At 41.5% G+C, this 18860-nt stretch overlaps 1 protein-coding gene across 1 annotated transcript in view; it reads left to right on the forward strand.

Annotated features, from left to right (window-relative positions):
* zfpm2a (zinc finger protein, FOG family member 2a) overlaps nt 1–18860 on the forward strand; it is a 110723-nt gene that overhangs the window by 50218 nt on the left and 41645 nt on the right. The window contains exon 4 of the mRNA XM_026373040.1: nt 2933–3057. Coding sequence (XP_026228825.1) covers nt 2933–3057 — 125 coding nt within the window. The remainder of the gene's footprint in view (nt 1–2932; nt 3058–18860) is intronic.

Genomic DNA, 18860 nt, shown 5'->3' on the forward strand with positions numbered 1-18860 from the left:
ATGCTACATACTGTAAATACAAACTAAGATACTAAAGGTTTGTGGATTCCTCTATGTGGAACATCTCTGTCTCATTGTGCAGTGCAGCTGTATAAAACATGTAACGCAGCATTTGAATAAATCAAGCAGTACATCATGCAATTTAAATGAAAAGCTGCAAAAAGACATACAGGACACACGTGATACTCTCCGACAGTGTTGAATATGATAATGTTACGAACCTTAATTTGAAATTGCAAGGATTTGTTCCTAAAGTGTCTGTCTTTTAAAGAGTGGTAGTCCTCTTTTAGGCTATCTTTCTGTTAGTGTGGTCCACACCCATTTATTCTTTAAATCACACCAGGCTGGCACCCTGCCACTAAAAGACTCATTAGCATTCAGTCATATGCTACTGAACGAGAGATGAGGTTCCCTGTTCCTCTGCACCATAACAGAAAAGAAAGACAGGACACACACACATAAAAACACAAACAGATGCCAGCGTGGAGCATCTTGGGTGCTATCTGAGGAGGATCTCTCCACACAAAGGGGCATTCATTGGTCTGCCAAGTATCTGTGGAGTGCAGGAACAGACCCTAGAGTCTAGCGACAGATGATGATCTTATCGAGGGAGGGGTGGGGTAGTGGGGAAAGGTGGTGGTGGTTGAGGGGGTGAAGGTGGTGGAGAGAGAGGGGCTGGTTGGGATTCGGAGGATGGGGCACCACTCTCAAGCCACATCATCAGCTCATGTTTCTCTAAGTGTGTGGTATTTGAGGATTGAATGATGAGGAATGAACTTACCTCTGTCATGTGTAGTTTGACAGGTTGGCTTCTGTATTTGGTCTAGATGTATTTGTGATGATACACTATTTGCAGCAATAGTTACAAAAAATGCTGACAACCTAATTTATAACAGCACAAGTCTGTGTATTGTGCAATTTTACTAAACATGTAAATGCTCACAGAGAGCAATCCATAAAGGGAACTCATTATTCATCCATGGTTGTTTTTGTGGAGATCTTCCACTAGTATCTGCAACAGATGTGACAGGCCATCTGTGAGCCAAGGTCCTCAGGCAACATTTGGTGCGAGATGCACACAACTGGCATCTAAACATGGTGGACCGCAAACCGCACAAATTGAATCGTGCCCCCCCACCACCACCAAGCTACCTGTTATCACCATTTTTTTACTCCAAGCATCCCACCCAAAAAAGAAAGAAAAGTGGAATGGAATCAGAACGGGCGGCTGAGTGGGGAGGGGGGGGTCTGGAGCTGTGTGTCAAGCGGGGCTAAACAGGAACTCGCATCCAAGCGGTTAAAGGCCGTGGGTCTTATCTGAGGACAAACAGAATGCATCAAGCGGTGGCTGTTGCTCTCAGTGATGACGACCAGCTGTGCACCAATGTTTAATTATTTCTCTGTAATGAGCTTACCCACCTTCCACTGCAGCACTGGGAAGACAACATGCAACAGCAGGAACACGGAAAGGAGAGTGAGGACGCAAACTAAAAGAAACAATGAGACAATGTCATCCAGATTATTTTATTTTGGGCCCTATTCCAAGAGCAAACTGACTGACTCTCTAAAATGGAACTAAATATCAGTTTTGTTGCTGTGTTTTGTCTAACTATAACAAAGGCCTGGTCAAATGAATGATTTTGTTATTATGGGTGACATTTTGCTTTTTATTGTTAGCTGAATGGCTACCGCGGGGTATATGATCGACATGTGTCATTTGCACCAGGTAACAACGCCACCCTGATGTTTAGATCACGATTATGCATGCAGAGGAGCACCTAAGCACACATTTCAATTCTAGCACAACAGACGGACACAATACTGTGCTGCAGATACACGGCTGATACTAAAGGAGAACAGGGCTGAATAGGTTCTTATGCCACCTACGCAGAAAGTTCAGTGATCACTTCAATCTATTGAGTTTCAGTGGGCTGCACTGAATATGTCTTAGCCATATTTTTAAACAAAGTGGTTAGAATATTCAATGTTAACAACTCATTTTGTCAAAGGCATTATGTTTATTATCCTGACTACATAATGTGAATGTTTGGTTTCATGCTTTACTTGGAGTTTCCCAGGACAATGAGGATGCTCTGTAACAGACCCAGATTTCTGACCTCCCTAAAGTCAACCCATGATTAGACACATTTAACAAACATGACTCAGATTTCATGAAAAAAAAAGTCCCCTTTTGTCTGAGTTTGTTGAACTTTTTGTGTCCAGTGAGTTTAGAAAACTTGAACTTGCAGATGTCTGATTCATCACACTTCCTCCAAAAAGACTTCTTTGGGTTGTCAAGGCAACCGGTCGGAAATGTGCAGTTGAGAGCTGCATACTTTTCCCTTTGCAACACCCATGCACGCACACAGGGAAACAGCCTCCTCAGTAAACTATGTCACAGACTGCCGCTGGGTTTATCATAACTATTTGATTAATCACCATCCCGAAAAAGTACACTGAATCTAAGCGATGAGATAGCAGGCGGTGTCAGGGAGGTGAGCACCGGTAGTACTAACAGTGCTATCCAGTTTCACTGTTAATTAACTGGATCTCTGCACAGCACTAACAAGGTCCCAGCCTTCCTGGAACAACAGAAATAGGCCTGCCGCTAGCTGCTCTCGCCAGCCAGTGAGCCTGCGCTGTCTCACAGAGATTATCTCAACACAAGACACCTTTCAAGTAAGGTTAGCGTGCCATGTGTCTGAGGTACACCATCAGATGGATGCTCACTTGATTTGCTTATCCATTTTGATACTGCTTGGCTTTAACCTTCACTGTTTACTGCAGGGTTTGAGGCAGTAATGTGATCGCACATGTAGGTTTTAGAGGAAATGACAATGAAAGAATGTCAGTATGATTTGATGTGGAACTTGCTGTGCTGCTGTACAGAGCACGATAGCTGACTGCTTTGGGTTCTGGTGTGTTTTTTTAGGAGAGCTGGATGCCTTCCTCAAAGATGGCGAGCGTCGGATCCACAGCCGGCAGCAGCTCCCTGTGGGGACAACCTGGGGCCCCTTTGAGGGGAAGATCGAAATGAGCACTGACAGCACAACACTGGTACGTCCTTGATTTGGTCAGCTGTATAATTGTGAACATTTATGTAGCACTTTCTACTATTAACCCACAATAATTATGTGATAAAAGAAGAACTTTAACAGAATAGGAACTGGACAGACCTAAAACACAGAAGTTAAAATGCAGAAAATGAATAAAATAAGAGATAATTAAAGTAACTACCAGTAAGCTAAGTGTGATATGAGAAATGATTTTATAGAGGGTTCGGACTTATCGAGGTAAATCTTGTTTGGAGCATCGTCACAGAGTCAATTGCTCCACTTGACTTTCCTTGAGTAAGTCAAAGTTTAAAGCAAGACTACACAATAACATTGATATGCTACTTGTTTAATATTCAACAACAGGGATCCTGCATTTGGTAATACCTGATCAGAAAAGTCCAGTACATTGGAGTGTATTTAATAAGGCACAATTATAAGGTGTTTATCTAAAAATATTTATTAGCCATTGTTTTTAGCTTTTTATAATGCATGTCCCAATAAAAATTCACTCTGTAGTTGTTTGGTCCAAAAATCTGGTCCCAAATATATCAGTATAATTTGAACCTATTAAATCACTTTATTTGTCCGGACTCTGGCAGCCATAGCAACTATATGAATTGCAATTCCCATGACATTCAAGCCTACTGAGGTGACTCTTTCGAGATCCAACTAGCCCCCAACAGAAGCCTTTGAAGTGCATCTATTTTAACTATTTCATCTGCATATTTTATGACAAAACACTTTAATTGGTAGATTTTGAGCTCAGTCCAGGCTTCCACTGAATGAAGTCACAATCCATTATGTTTGATGTTACCCTGCACACAGCAGCTTTGTATCTCTTGTTTCAAAGATCCCAACAGAGGCTCGTGTCGACCTGCTCCACTGGTGAAATGACAAGTCCTCCATGGATTTGATATTCCATTTTGCATTTGGATTAATTAAGAAATTCCTATTAAATGTGTAACCAGACTCGCATTCATCCGGTTAGGAAACATAAGGAAATGTCCATAAGGATTTTGCACTCAGAGGTCCTCCCTCGTTTTCCCAGATTCCTTAAATGCATAACTTTATTAAATCATTTCAGAGCAGTTTTGACTGTTTTCTAAGCTCCCCTCATGGTTTTGAAGTCATCAGTGACTTTAAATAACTCAGGCCGTATTATAGCCATGAAATATGGCTTCTCTCAGGGTAAAGCCAGTTATCCTTGGGCGGAAAAGTGATTTGACAGAGCAACACCTCAAGTTGCCTTCCAAAGTAACACACTCCATATATTTCTCCAGCAATCTCTGCATGAATTTCCCTGAAAGGCATCCAAAACCAACCTTCATCTGTCCCTCCAGTGACCCTCAGACTTAGCAAGATGATGTCATATAAAACATCTTTTTGAACTGCTCGTTGCCTGACTGTTTCTAGTAGGTACAACCTTCACAAATTCACCACACCGGCTACTGAACTATGTGTGCAAATTCATTGTTGCTTTTGGCGACATGATAAGTTCTTAACTAACTGTCCTCTGAGGAATTCATTGTTACTTTCCAGCTCCTCCCAACATTTTCAAGTGAGCAGGTGCTGGTCATCACCTGTAATAGGCTTTGGAAGGGTTACAGAATATGCCAAACCTCCCTTGCAATTAAAAGCAAGAGGAAAAAGCTCTGGCATATTGCCTTTAAGGATCTCATGTGTGTCTACTCTCATGGGGCCCTTTCAGTGCTTTGCTGCTTGCCCTCCTTCTCTACTAAGTTTCATCTCTCAAATGGGGTACTGGCTGTTAGCAGGTTCTCACTATCTCTCATTAAAGGCTAGGTCAGCCCAACTGGCATGTTTTGTTTTATTGAGCCACTTTTTAGGGTTCATTGTAACTTTTTACTTTGTTTCTTGCACACTGTGCCAGAAACCATCAGTCAGTTTTTCTCTTTTTGCACATCGTTAAGGAGTCATCCCATTCATTGTAGCACACACTCATTTCTTTATTTCTTTCTCTTTAATCAAACTTCTAGTCATCGAGCTGTTGCCTTGTTAAACGTGCAGCCGTTGGCAACATTCCTAATATGGTGCTACTACATTTATCTCAGTTATTTCAGTGGGAGGCGAGGGAGTTTTTGCAAATCTTCAAACACTGACACATCAAGACAGCAACAACCCCTGATGTCTCACCTGGTGAGAGAAGGAGGGAGAAGTTGAAATAACACATGTGAGTGTGAGGAAAGGGAGGTGAGAAAAAGAAGGAATTGGGGGAAGAAAAAAAAAAACTTGGCTAGTTTTGATGCATGTCAGAGCGGCCGGATGCTGCTGACCGGGGTCAGAAGGCAGTAGAAAGCGTTTGAGGGAGAAATAAAGGCTCATTGCTTCATAGGGCTCTACCTCAGCTAGGAGGCACTCTCAGTCATTTTTATGAAGTGTGACCTCCACAGACTATTAAATCTCCTCTTACTCTCTTAGATTTTTTGAAACCATAGAGGCGAATGAATTACCTGAAGGCAGCCATGTATATGGCAGGAGTGACACCTCTCTCATGCTTGAAACACCTGACCCACTGGTGAGATATTGATATGCCCTCTCTGAAATCAGACATATTTTATCCCTTCATCCAGACACGTCATTTAAGAGGTGACTTTTTAGAGGTCAAGCTATTTTTGTCGACCTGCTACGTACGGTGCATAGGTCCATTTCTCAATCCCTGGCATGACGCCCAGAGAGGGACTAAGTGTAATGACTCCTTAAAGTGGCTTACAGTAAATAATGAAAATAGTGTGAATTTAAGCAGCTTGCGCATTAAACTGGACAGGAGCAGCACTTTGGCACATGCAGTGCTGTTTAGGAGAGAAGTATGTCAAGTCTGGTGTCCAGGGAGTAGTCCTGTGAAGGTAAAGGTAGATATAGATAAGAGGGGGGATATAAGAAGGGAGGGGGTCTGTAGGAAGCAAATGGGACCTGGAGCTGACGCTGACCTAACTACATGTGGTGTGGCATGGGAGCCCGTGTGTGTTTGGCTGCTGGTGGACGGCAGGCCTCAGTAGCTGAGCGGAGTGATTGATGGTGCTGAGAAAGAACGGCGAGTGGAGCGTTACATGCAGTTGTCCAGGCAGACCTGGAATGAGAGGTGTGAAGCTTGAAAAAGAAAGAATGAAAAGAGAGAGAGCGGGAGAGAGAGAGCGGGAGAGAGAGACGGCAGGAAAAACAGAGGGGAAAAAAGCATGACAGGAAATCTGGGCATCTGCTGGACAGAGATAGGGTCACATCTCAACCGTTTATCAAAGAGGAAAGCAGATTTCACAGCTGATAGGTTGGCCGTGGCAGGTCTGTAGACCCCAGGGGCTCAGCTTGGCATGAGAGACTGGAGTTATAGTTATTGCTGTTGCAGACCTGTTAACACAATAGTATTGAACTGTGTTGGGCAGCTCATATGCTCTTTATCATCCTAAGATCACATAATACAGCGTATTTCCACATGTCCACAACACTGTATATGTATATTTAAAGAACGGAAAACTAAGCAGCTGCCCTGGGTCAGAGCACTTTTTAGCACATAAGGGAAAGGTGAGGAATGAAGTGAGAGGGCTCTAAGTAGGTAACAGACAGTAAGACAAACAAACAGTAAGTGAGAGCAAAACACAAAATCCTAAATGGCTAAACATCCCAGACCTTAGCATTTTGCTGTTGCTGTCAGCTGCTTCCCCTGCTCTGTTCCTCTTCCTCCTCCTCCTCTCCTCTCTGTCTGACTGATGGAGCTGCCACAGCGCCGTCTCATTCCTCACTTCTCTCACTGATCAATCAGACCATTAGACTCCAATTACAGCCGCAGCCCTGACGCAGGTGAGCAACGAGCAAATTCAACTGGCTGCCGACAATGCCTCCGCCCGGCTTCCTTGCACTCTCCAAATTAACGCGAATTAATAGTGACACTCAGACATAAATGTCTGCAATCAGGGGGCCAAATTAACAGTCTGCGTCAAAGCTATTGAGTAGCAGGTGTCTTTAAAAGCAGTAATTACCTATGCTGGACAGAACCGGGAGGAGAAAGTGGCCCACAGTTTGCCTGGAGTAAGAGGCCTGGCCCTGGTGAGCCTAGCTTCCATTGTAGGTGTTAATAATTGATTTGGAGGCAAGCTATTAATGAGCAGCAGATTTAAAGCTCTGTTGTAAATGTGTGTTGATGAGGGTGTTGCCGCCTCTTGTACAATGCCTTACCAATGCTAATTACTGGGGCTTAGTCAAGGTGCACTGTAATGAGCCTGGATTCAATAGAATTCTGGTCTTTATGTGTTTTGAGGGCCTTTTAGTGCAAATTACATGGTAATTGAAATGCATACGACTTGCTTAATTCCAGATTAACATCTATCAGGCTGTTTTTATCTTATCTTGTATCTTAATATACTTGTGTGTTAACTAATTTTGGTGTGAGTATTAGGTTATGATAAAACAAAGCTACTACAGTAATCTGTTGTTCTCACAAGGGCTCTAATGCAAAGACAGTCATTTCTGAAACAGGCTACAAGGACATAATAAAAGTCAATAGGTGCTATGGGCTATTTACATATAATAACCAATTTACTCTTAACACATTATCACAATATTAGCCTTGAAACATACATGATCACAATCATACTGTGTCTTATTTTCCCGATTCCTAAGCCCAGGTGGGTGAAAGATTAAAGTCACCTTAAGGAAACATATGGCAGTCAAGAGATAAAATTAGAAAACAATCTTTGTTTTCTTTTTAATCAAAATAGTTTATTAATTGAAATTTCTTTTAACTTTACTGGTGTAAAGTGTCATAATGAAAAGAAAGTTTTGCTAAAATGTACAGAAGCTATTAAATCCATGTATAGTTACATTGTGGTCAGTGCCCCTGTTTGAGTGCATGCGCCGTAGTGTGGACGGCACGAGCGTTATGAGCGTGCGTGTGCAGCCTGTGCGCTTCTTTTAGCTGTGAACAGAGAGCTTTACCATGTAGACTACAGAAGAGCGAAAATGTCAAGATACTGTCCTAATTTTCACCTGGGACAGAGAGAGAGGCAGAGGCTGTCAGCCGATGGAGTGTGATTATTGTGTAATTTAGTACAAGGGTAGGAATATGGGCCTATGCGACCAAAAAATGCTCCAGAAATTATTCAGCCCATCATTCAAGCCATTTATCTCACTCCTTTTGCCCACCCTCTCCCTCCAATATGTTTATTGTTAGGTACCCCTAAACTTTAACAAGTGGTGGCGGATTTTTCTGTTTCAGAAATTATATTTTTCTTCTTGTCATTGCTTCATTAATCAAGAGGAGGCATTCTGAAAAATGTTTTGTTTTGGAGGCTGCAATCTATTTTGTGTGTGTGTGTGTTGTAGTTAATCTGCGCCCGTGGCAGGTTTCCCCTCCGAAACGCAGCGCTAAGCAGCGGTATCGCAGGCCTATTGTTGTAGCCTCTGTCATAGCAAGGAGAGCCTGATGCAGGCCTGGGCTCGCCTGATAAGGAAAAGAGGATTCAACATGGCTGGAAAGGAGAATCAGTGGGACTTGAGAGTGGAGTACGGATGGGGCAGATGCGCTCGCACACACACAGATACACACAAACACACACATACACACATACGTACAGATTCACACAAACATACAGAATCCCGCTCACACATGTTCTACACACACATGCAGCACATGAGCCGACGCACACACAAATCACCGCCATCACCACACTGGCACATGCCCAGGCAATTATTTACAGTAACATCCAATTACATATGCAAGAAGGCACCCCAGCATAGGACCTCTCTGCAGCATAGCTGCGAGATGACACACACCCATACACACAGCGTCAAATATGCACGAACATGCACATAAACAATTACAGTCCACAAAAAGAAAATAAAAAACATAATCAACAATTTAAGCATCCATATGATTTATGTTTGCATGTAAAGGTGGCCTGTGTTTTCTATCTCAAAGTCAGACTGTCTTGGATGTGATTTGAAAACGCCAGACATTATCAGGACTAACAGGATTTGAATTTCTGTGTTGGACACACAAATAATTTTGGCACAAAGAATGTGGCTTCATCTAATGAAATAATGGGCCCAAATTTTAGGCGGAGAACCAATTTGTGATTGCATGCATCAATTATTTCTTGGGTTTAAACCAATATCAGGGCTGGGGTCCCTTCAGATGGGTAAAATGGTAATTATCTGGCCCGCTTCCCCCCCTCACTCAGTGTCATCCATATATTTATCGATGGCATTATCGATGGTTTTCATGTTCTTACATGCAACATCCAAGCTCGTTCTATTGAAGCAGCTCTTTTAAATCTGGGCTTTTTAACACAGATCAACATGACACTGATGTCTGTTTGAGTCAGATGGAGAGAGAGTGGAAAAAGAAACACACAGACATTGTTTTTATTGTTATTTATATTTTTCCAAGCCTGCACTTTAAAAGTGCTTGGCTGGAACTCATTGCCGCCCACAGCGCCGTGTATTAGCCGTGAAGCACTCAGTCACTCAGCTAGTCGGAGCCACAGTAGTACAGTTACAGCCGAGCTCCACTGTTTGAGAGATAATGCGTGGTTGACTTGATCTACAAGTGAATTTGACATTTTCTGTCCTTACATCACAACACAACTACCCAAACTGATATGGCAGGTCCCCTGATAAGCAGAGCAGGACTTGCTGATTTGCTTTGTGCTTGCTGTAATGGCTGCATGGCTCCCTCAAATAGGCCAAGGATAAAGTGATATGATCAAACAGCCAATGCAAAGATGGAGATTCATTTGAAGGCTAATTCACTGCAATTTTGGTTTAAAGGTTTTTTTTCCTGCAAATACTGTATCAGACTTAGTTTTTGAAAGTAGGTGTAGCATTTTATCCCTTAATATACTATTGTTTTGTGATAAATACAGCAATTGGTACTGAAACTTAAACCACGGCTGTGCATGATAGTGGCAGTGTTTTCTCAAAATTAGGAGCATATTTCTCATAAATCCTGTTGATCATATCACAAGGATTAAAGCTTTCTTTTTCTCTGCTCATAATGCATAAATAAATTAAACACCATGTCATGGTTTATAGTGTTTTTGTAATATTACTTTCTACAGTATTCTTCATTATCTACTGCACCACATAAAGACCTCTGACTCCATTACCTGTATTAGATACATGTAACTGCTAGTTACCTTTTGGATTTAGTAAAAAGAAAAATGTGACATCTTATGATGCAAGATACTGTAAGGGAAGATAAATTAGCTAAATCTTGTTCCACCTTCCTTAAAGCATATAATAGATGTATCAGGATTACGAATGAATCTATTAATTAGCAGTTTAAGATGTATTCAACTCAGGTCAATTTCATATGTAGATCAATGTCATAAATCACAAATTAAAATTTTTAAGTTTTAAAATGTCTTTAGCTTCCCTCTGTGAATATCACACAATAAAAAATACCCCATTACAAGTAAAAGATATGTTATTATTACATATATTACGGTATTACTATTATGTTTATTACATATTTAGCACCATTGTTTTGCTAACATTAACTTCCTCTTCCTGTTTTTTATTAAACATATTCTGCTGTGCAATTTAACAGAGCAAACCCATCTCCAAATCTGCTTGAATCGCTTCTTGAAAAATTTCATTGAGCACGATAAAATAATAGATTTCGCATTTTGATCCTCCCAGTCACTGTACAAGAACGTAGTATAATTATATATTGTAACTACAATAGACATCGTTCAACAAGCAGCTGCTTTCTATCAACACTCTATTCTGTCACCATTCAGCAGCAGCAGAGCAGGACTGGTGATGGCTGAAAGCCCCAGTGAAGTTCAAGATCCTGCGGGGCCACTCTTCACACCCGCAGGGCTCAAGGGTGCGTTGGGTGTCTATCCCTCTCACAAACTGTCTGGTTGTATGCTGTCTGCCTGTGGCCTATCAGAGAGTGGCACAGTCTGGGTAGCGAACTGTCACACTGAAGAGATGTAGTATCTGCACACTTATGGTTTCTGTACATCGTAAACACACAAACAGCTTGATATCAGCATTAGCATTCATGAGCAACTGTTCCATTTGGGATAGTATAACACTGAAACAAGTCAGACGCTATCACTTACACACTTATCTCAGAATTATATGAATTTGAATGTGTGTTTGCAACAGATTTAGAAGATATGACATACCTAGTTTAAAGGGAGTCAACAAATATGCAAAGCTTGCTCTCCGTCTTTATTGAATATTAGTTGCAGGAAACAATAGAAGCTCAGAAGTCCCTGGCTTCACACATATTGCCTTGTTTTACAGTGTGCAATATGTCTTCCCAAATGAATGCTTATCCAACACTTCAATACACAACAGACCTCTATTGCAGCAAAAACACAAGAGGAAGAAGCAAAAAGAAAAGTGAAACAAAGTTGAGTGGTGCCAGCTGCTTTGCCATCTGTCACTGTCATGGCTGTAACTCATGATATGTTGAAACAACTTCCTTGAGAAGTGGTGGAGATAATTCTTGATTGTTTCCATTTGCAAGCCCCTCATAGTACAATATAGAATACTTGGTATTCCAGCATAAAGTGAGCTGAAGATGACTGACCAATCTCTGATTGTAGAAAAAATAAGCATTTGTGTTTGTCATTTTTTCAGAGGAAGTTTTAACAATTAAAGTTTGAGCTGGTTGTTACGGTAGAAAGTGACGGAAATGAGATTCAAAGAAAAATTATGTATTATTTTACTGCATTTGTCATAAACACTCTTCAGTTTTTCTCTCCTCTTTCTCTCTTGGTCACATTGGTGAGGCAAGTGGAGAAGCACAGAGGCTTTGCTTGCTTCCCCTCCTAAAGAGAAAGAAGGACAGCTACGCTACAGGGAGGCAAACCCCTGCTGGTAGACCTTGATAAGTCCTCGCTGTATCCTATACTGGCCTTAGCCCTGTGATCCTTAGCCTAGTTGGCTCGGGCCCTAACAGAGACAAAGCCTTGTCAAAATGATTGGACGAGTGAACAACGAAGCAGAAAACTTAAAGTCTTCTGAACACAAATAAAAGCTAGCAATGAAGATAAGAAAGCTGATAGGTGCCACTGGAGATGAGGGTCTGGACAGTGTCCATTTGCTCCATGGTGGTCCAGCAGCACCTCATTAGGTGGTTGCATATGAGGCTGTCAAAGCAGGAATATTATACCACGGGGTCGTCAGCAAACTAATTGGGTAACAAAGACCATTTCCAGCTTGGGAAACCCATCTTTTAACAGTGCGTGTGCTGAGACTCTGATAAGAGGGTTCACGTCTAATGCATTTAGCGAGGGGCAAGTTCACCGTCCTTATCTTATTTACTTAACTTGGTGTAAATATTGTTGGTCTTTTACGGTGGATTTAGCGAGACCCTATTTCTCTGAAGTGCATGCAAAGATCAAACTATTGAACACTGTGGCAATATGTAGATGATTGGGTGGTATGCAAATCACAGATAGCTTTGTTCAGTTCGGTCGTCATTAGAACAGGTAGATTTGTGATGCATTTCAAGCGTTTTCTTGTCTTTGTTTTTTCACCTTTTTATTTCTTGTACTGTACTTTTGACCACGTTTATAGTAATTAGTTTTCATGACACCCACATATGAATAGAGCTCAGTTGCTGAATTGGGAGATTGGCAAAAAAGAATGCGAGAATCTCCTGAATAGTGAAATCACATACAGTAGATGCCATTTTAATGCATCGTGAAATTCATAACTCCGCCAGTGAAGAGACAGGAGTTCAAAAGAATATTAAAATCCAATACCTAAAGGAGGGCACCAAGGTTTATCTAAAGTCAGGAGCTTTATTCAAGCATCATGCCTACTATTTTATTGTTTGTCTTTATTTACTGCTTCTGACTGATCCTAGTCTTCCATGTGTGGTTATGAGAGCAGGGATTTGTTGTGACCCCCATTGACTGATTGACTCCTTGAGTTCCCTTTGCTTCCTCTTTGAAGAAATCCCCCATCCGCATGTTTATTCCCAACAGAGAAAGCATGGATCAGTCCAGAGAATACGCCACCTGCCACCTTGACCCTCAGGGGCCATGGTAATATCCATAGAGGTGAGCATTACTGGCTCCAGGTTCTCTATTATGTTCCTTCACATAGCTTCTTGCTGCTTGGGGAGTCAGCCCTAACTTACATGTAAAAGATCAAACAAGTCCTTCCCAATTGAATTCAAATGGAAAATTTTGAGTAATTCAAAATGTGAGTACTGAAACGACAGAGCTGTTCTGTCCCCTGACCAAAGCCGAACACAAGTACATGTGTGTGTATATGCACACTCTGCCTCCAAGACACGATTGAGTCCTGGAGCACATGCATTACATATTCCACTTTCTCTTGTTTACAACTTCAAATGGTTCCCAGGACATACTCATTACACATAGTTACTGGAGTACACACGCAATTACTCGTGAAGTTGAATTTAACATTTTTCACTACAAAGAAAGTTGAGGGCATTGTAGTCTGATGCTGAAGGGCTAGATGGTGGTGGGAGGGAAGCAAAGGTGATTCCTATAGAAGTTCTGACTGAATCAGTGGAGAGCGGTGCAGGTGATCTGGAAATATTAAAGGAGAGGAGAGGAGAGATGACTGGGAGGAGATGAAAGTGCGAAATTAAAGAAAAGGAAAGGAGGCATGAGAAAGAAGAGGAAGTGAAAAGGAAAGGAAAGGGAGGAATGGAAGCAGGGGTGGAGAAAGAGGTTTGCTTGTCTTCAGGGCAGGTGCAGCTTACACTAAACTGTTTGGCTTTAGAGTTGGAGCACCCCAATGCGCCTGAAGGTTTTCAAGAATGGAGTATGGATTGAGTCCCCACCTCTTTGTGAATCTCTATTCTTCACTCTTCTCCTCCCCATTTCAGTAAGCAGCTGATTTTTCTGTTTAAAAATATCATAAAATATTCTATTAATAATTTAGCATTGCTTCAAAATTCCAAACCCAGAGCAGCCAGTGATTAGTCTGCCTTATTACCCTCTGTTATGTCCGAAGCAACTGAACATACAGTAGTCATGCAATGCCACCCATAGTCAATATAAATACAACAGTGTGAACATTTCAATGGGGTGAAATAAGTAATAGCTAATGCAGCACATGAGCTTTGATGCTTATAGTCCAGTCAGCAGGATAAAAGGTGATTTAAATGAGAAAATATTTATTCCCCATAGCGCTGCCATGATAGCAGCAGCCAAATAAAGGCACATGCGCACAGTGATGGGTGTCCCTTTAAAGATTCCGGGAACAACAGTGACTCTCTCAATTTAATCGATTCTAAAATGAAAAGTCAATTTAACAAAGTTGAAAAGAGAAAGATGGGCTAAGGAAAGAAAAAAGCATTCTCTTGCACTCAAGCAGTAAACTAACTGCCGCACAGAGCAGGCAGAGATTTCAGCTGAATTATCTCCCACCTCACATTTGCTCTTAGGCAAGCAGTTTAAAAGCCAAGCGATTGAGCCAGTGATCCAATTTGAAATGCAGAAATGATTAGAGCAGCTTGCCTCATTTCATATCGAAATTCTCTGATTTATGACAGGGCACCAGCCAAGATCTATCTCTAAAGGGAATTAGTGTGCAATTCCTGCATATTTCTGTTATTTAGTCTCCCAATAGCAGATGCTATAGCCTTAGAGAGAGTAGGGGGGGGGGGGCAGTGGGATGGTGGGGGGGGGGGGAATGAAAGCACTATGTAGGTATCTTTTCATTTCAGCAGATGTAACCGTGGCCATTTAGAAGAGGAGAAAATGACACAAAAGCAGACTTGAGAAATGGAGGTGTTTCCCACTTTATGTCGGATGTTGACAGAGAATCTTATTTCAGGGCGTAATGAAAAATATGCAGCACCCAACTAAGCATATACACGGCTTCTCCCAGCGTGGATAGTAGTGGGAGAACAATGATTGTGAGGTTGGCTTTGGCCATTTTATTCAACCCCAAAAAAAAAAAAAAAAGAAAGAAAAAAAAAAAAAAGACCCTTGCAACCCATCCATCCTTGAGGCTAAGAAAATATTAATACGCAGAGCGATAACGAGGGCTAGAGGAAAATCTCCCTTAATGAAATTTCCAGTTGACCACATGCAATTTGTTTCATCGCACTGAACAACTAATTGCAATGGACGTTATCAAGGTGTGAGTGTGCTGTCTGCTGTAAACTGACTGGTAAAACAGGTACAAATCCTTTATCCTCACTCCCATGTTAGAAACAGAGAACATATAAACTCGACATAACCCATACATAAGCTTGTTTTTATATTTATATTGCTGCTAGTGTTGTCTGGGAAGGACGTGACACTTGAAAATGATTTGGGATATGTTGCTAGGATGTTAACACGGGGACAAACGCACAGCGAAGGGAGAGAAAGTGAAACGCGTTCAGCGATTCAAGTGCGACGGGAGCGTTTAGTACGTGTTTCTGCCATTATTTGCTGAAATATTTCAACTGGTGTTTTTTTGTTTCAAAATGGCACTACTTCACACCGAGTGGGTGTTGAAAGCGGAACGTATAAAGCCAATGAATGTCTTGAGATATTCAGACGGAGTGGTTTTGATCTCTCAGTTGTCTAAATCCTGCAGCTGTGGGATCAAGACGGATACAGTGCCAGTCAGTGACCTTGATGGAGGGAGGGGAGAGGAAAAAAAAAAAAAACGAGGAAAATAATCATTCCCACCAAGGTTTGTATCGATTTCACCTGCCCTGACCATGAAGTGGGTTAAGAGTAGCCAGTGGTGGTGAAATGGTCAGCGGTGATATCATTAGCTTGTTGTTTACACAGGGTAGGACTGAGCTAGAGGAAGGCTGAGTGTCACAAGCCACTTTCTTCTTCACCTCCTTCAGCTGATCAGAGGATCATGGTATCAAGGAGGGATTAGTAGCGACTTGGGATTTGTGTGATTGGTTAATTTATTGCGGTGATGGCAGGTCTTTCATCTATGGCAACATTTAATCAGCGCAGCCACAGAGGCTATTACAGGTTAGCTCCTTTCTGGAGTCAGTCCGGCTGTGCCATCAGCTCTATCACAATTCCCCTGAAATTTCCAAATTATCTGGAACAGGCTTTAGCTTCTCAGTAATAAAAATTAGAACAGATTCCTGATAGAAGCTTTTGCTCACACAGGGCCAATTATAAATAGTACAGCCCTGCCTTGGAAAAGGGAAAGGGGAAGAGGAAAAAAAAAAAAAATCAAGTCTGAGAGATGTGCACGGAACTTATCGTTCAGCCCCTGCTCCGCTCTGATCCAAATCCGTGTGGCTGAAAATTTATATTAGATTTTATCACAGAGGCCTAAGTCTAGAAAAATCAATGAAGGTTATCTTTTATGTTGCAGCAACTTGTGGAAATATTGATTTTCATTTTACAGCGAATTTGGAGCATCAGTTTGTAATCACTTCCTCGCTGACTACACTGTTTTGGTCACTGTATCTCTTACACGAGGAACGGTAACAGAGCTCAGAGAAGAAGGAAAAAAATAAATAAAAATACCGGGAGAGTATTGAAACCACTGGAGTGAAGGCAGAAGGTGGATAAACCATAACACAGTACATAGAGAGGAAGGCCAGAAAGGTTTTTACAGGCTCTGACAGGGATGATAGACTGTAAACTGATATTAAACACTATCTCTACAAATGAAACAAATCGAAAAAATCGATTTCTGTATTACAAATACCTGTAAAGAACACACGATGGATATGGCTGCAAAAGTAAGTATATTTTCAGCTGTTTCACATCACAAAGACGACATGAAATTAGCATTTAAGTTCTGATTTACCCCTTTGAATACATGCAAATGTATATATGTTTTGCAGCTGACATATTTATCTGTGGATTAAGGGTCAGCATATTTTGCAAACTCCACTCAGCTTTGCTGCTTTGTACAGGAAAGAGCTTTCATACGTCACATCCCCTGACTGTATGATTGTTAGGTAGAAGAGAGGAGGGAGTTTGTTTCTGTAAAACCAGTTCATCATATGCTCCCTCGCTCCAAGGGAAATTGTAATTTTCTGCCTGTCAATCTGCATTTCTTCTGGCCTCAGCCACTTAGGCCAACTGATCCGGCTGTACAAATGTTTTCATTTGCAGACGCTCCTCCCTGCAGTGACGCCATTGCGTCTTAATCCCAAATATGTTGTGCGCAGTTGCTCTTCTGCATTTCTTTGTCTTTGTGACGGCTGCTACATGCAGTATGCTTACAAAGCAAATAGGCCCCAATTGTCACTATAGGTTTATTATGTAAATGTGAACTGACAGGTTGTCATGGACTATTGCTGCTTCACGCAGACATGAGGCAAAGGAAAAAAGTAACACATTGCCTCCCTATATTCCAATCAGATTGTGAAAAGTTTCTAAAGCAATAAGTCAAGTAACCCTTCTGATTACAGCAATGATTTAATACAAGGTCCATCAGATTCCTAACAGTGGGAACACCTCCAGTTAATGTGGTATTTTACCCCTGTTGGCTATATTAAGAGCAGCTGGAATATCATGAATTCCCAGAGGCTCAGAGGGAAGGCAGAGAGGCCTCTCGCTGCTGAATAAGAGATGGCTCCAGTCTGGAGATCTAAGAAAGGGTTAATCTGATTCCCATTTCAGATAGTTGTCCTAGCAACAATCGGCCGGTCTGCTCTGCTCCTTTGACAGGGGTGTGAGATTTTCAGGTTAGCCAGATAGAAGACTTTATTGTGAGGCTAATTTGAAATGTGAAATCGCGGATGACTTAAATTACAGAGGTCCCCTCTCTCTCATCTGCTGCCAGGATGGGATAAGAAGATGCCAGGAGAAGGAATAAGAACATCAACAGACATAATTTACTGTCTGTGTTTGATCAGTTTGGCAGTGTAGTTTGCCAATGTGCAGCACTATATATACATACATATATATATATATATATGTGTGTATGTGTGTGTGTGTGTATCTTTATTTAGTGTTGTATTTTTTTCTTAATTTGAACAGATTCCTATCTTCTCTCTGACATGTATTTGCTATTTGTAAATTATGCTCTGTAAAAAAAAAAAAAAAAAAAAAAAAATCAGTGTGTCCTCCAGCCTCCAACTAGATAGAGTTCATGGAAAGAGAAATAGGCGATTGGAGGAGGAGGAGGAGGGGGTGGCATGCAGGTGCACTGCCGGAGCTCAGTGCTCATCTCTTGTGCATATCTGTGCCAATTCAGACCTTTAACATGCTCAAGTGACATTTGCATTTATCCTTGAAGGTTGTTGCCTTGTGCGGGGGAGACATAAGTGAAAAGCACAGGAGAGGACTAGTATTTTTCTGTTGCATTAGGCAGATGGACAGTGTCCTGTCTCTGCTCGCCTCGGAAAAAGAAATGAAGTGTTGAGATTGTACCCCAACCCATTTTCTCTTAGCTAAACTATTTCTGTAACATCCTAATGAACGAGGGCCCCAGGGTTCAAAAGTAATGGCCTTGAAATACTGACATTTTGCCCATGAGGAATAGGCTACAGAACCCAACTGCCTGAGATGTTGCTACCCCCACCCCCTTCAAACACACGCACACACACACACACACAAAACACCACAAACACAGCACTCTGAGAGAAGCAAAAATAAGAAATCAAATAAAACAGAATAAAATGTCTTATGAGGAGAACTAGAGCAAGCAAATGTGAAGACACTGCACCGTGTGAATCTATTACAGTGGATGTTGTACTGTACTCTATCACCCTGTTTTATTTTTTCCTCTCTGAGAAATAAAACTACACATTTGACCTTTGACCAGGAAGAAAAATGACCTTACACATTCCGAATAATTTTCCAGCATATTATAAAAACTGTAACCTCAATCGCCTTTTGAAATGGATCCTGATTCTTTAAA

The sequence above is a fragment of the Anabas testudineus genome, chromosome 16 (assembly GCF_900324465.2).
Source record: "Anabas testudineus chromosome 16, fAnaTes1.2, whole genome shotgun sequence".
Lineage (NCBI taxonomy): Eukaryota > Metazoa > Chordata > Actinopteri > Anabantiformes > Anabantidae > Anabas > Anabas testudineus.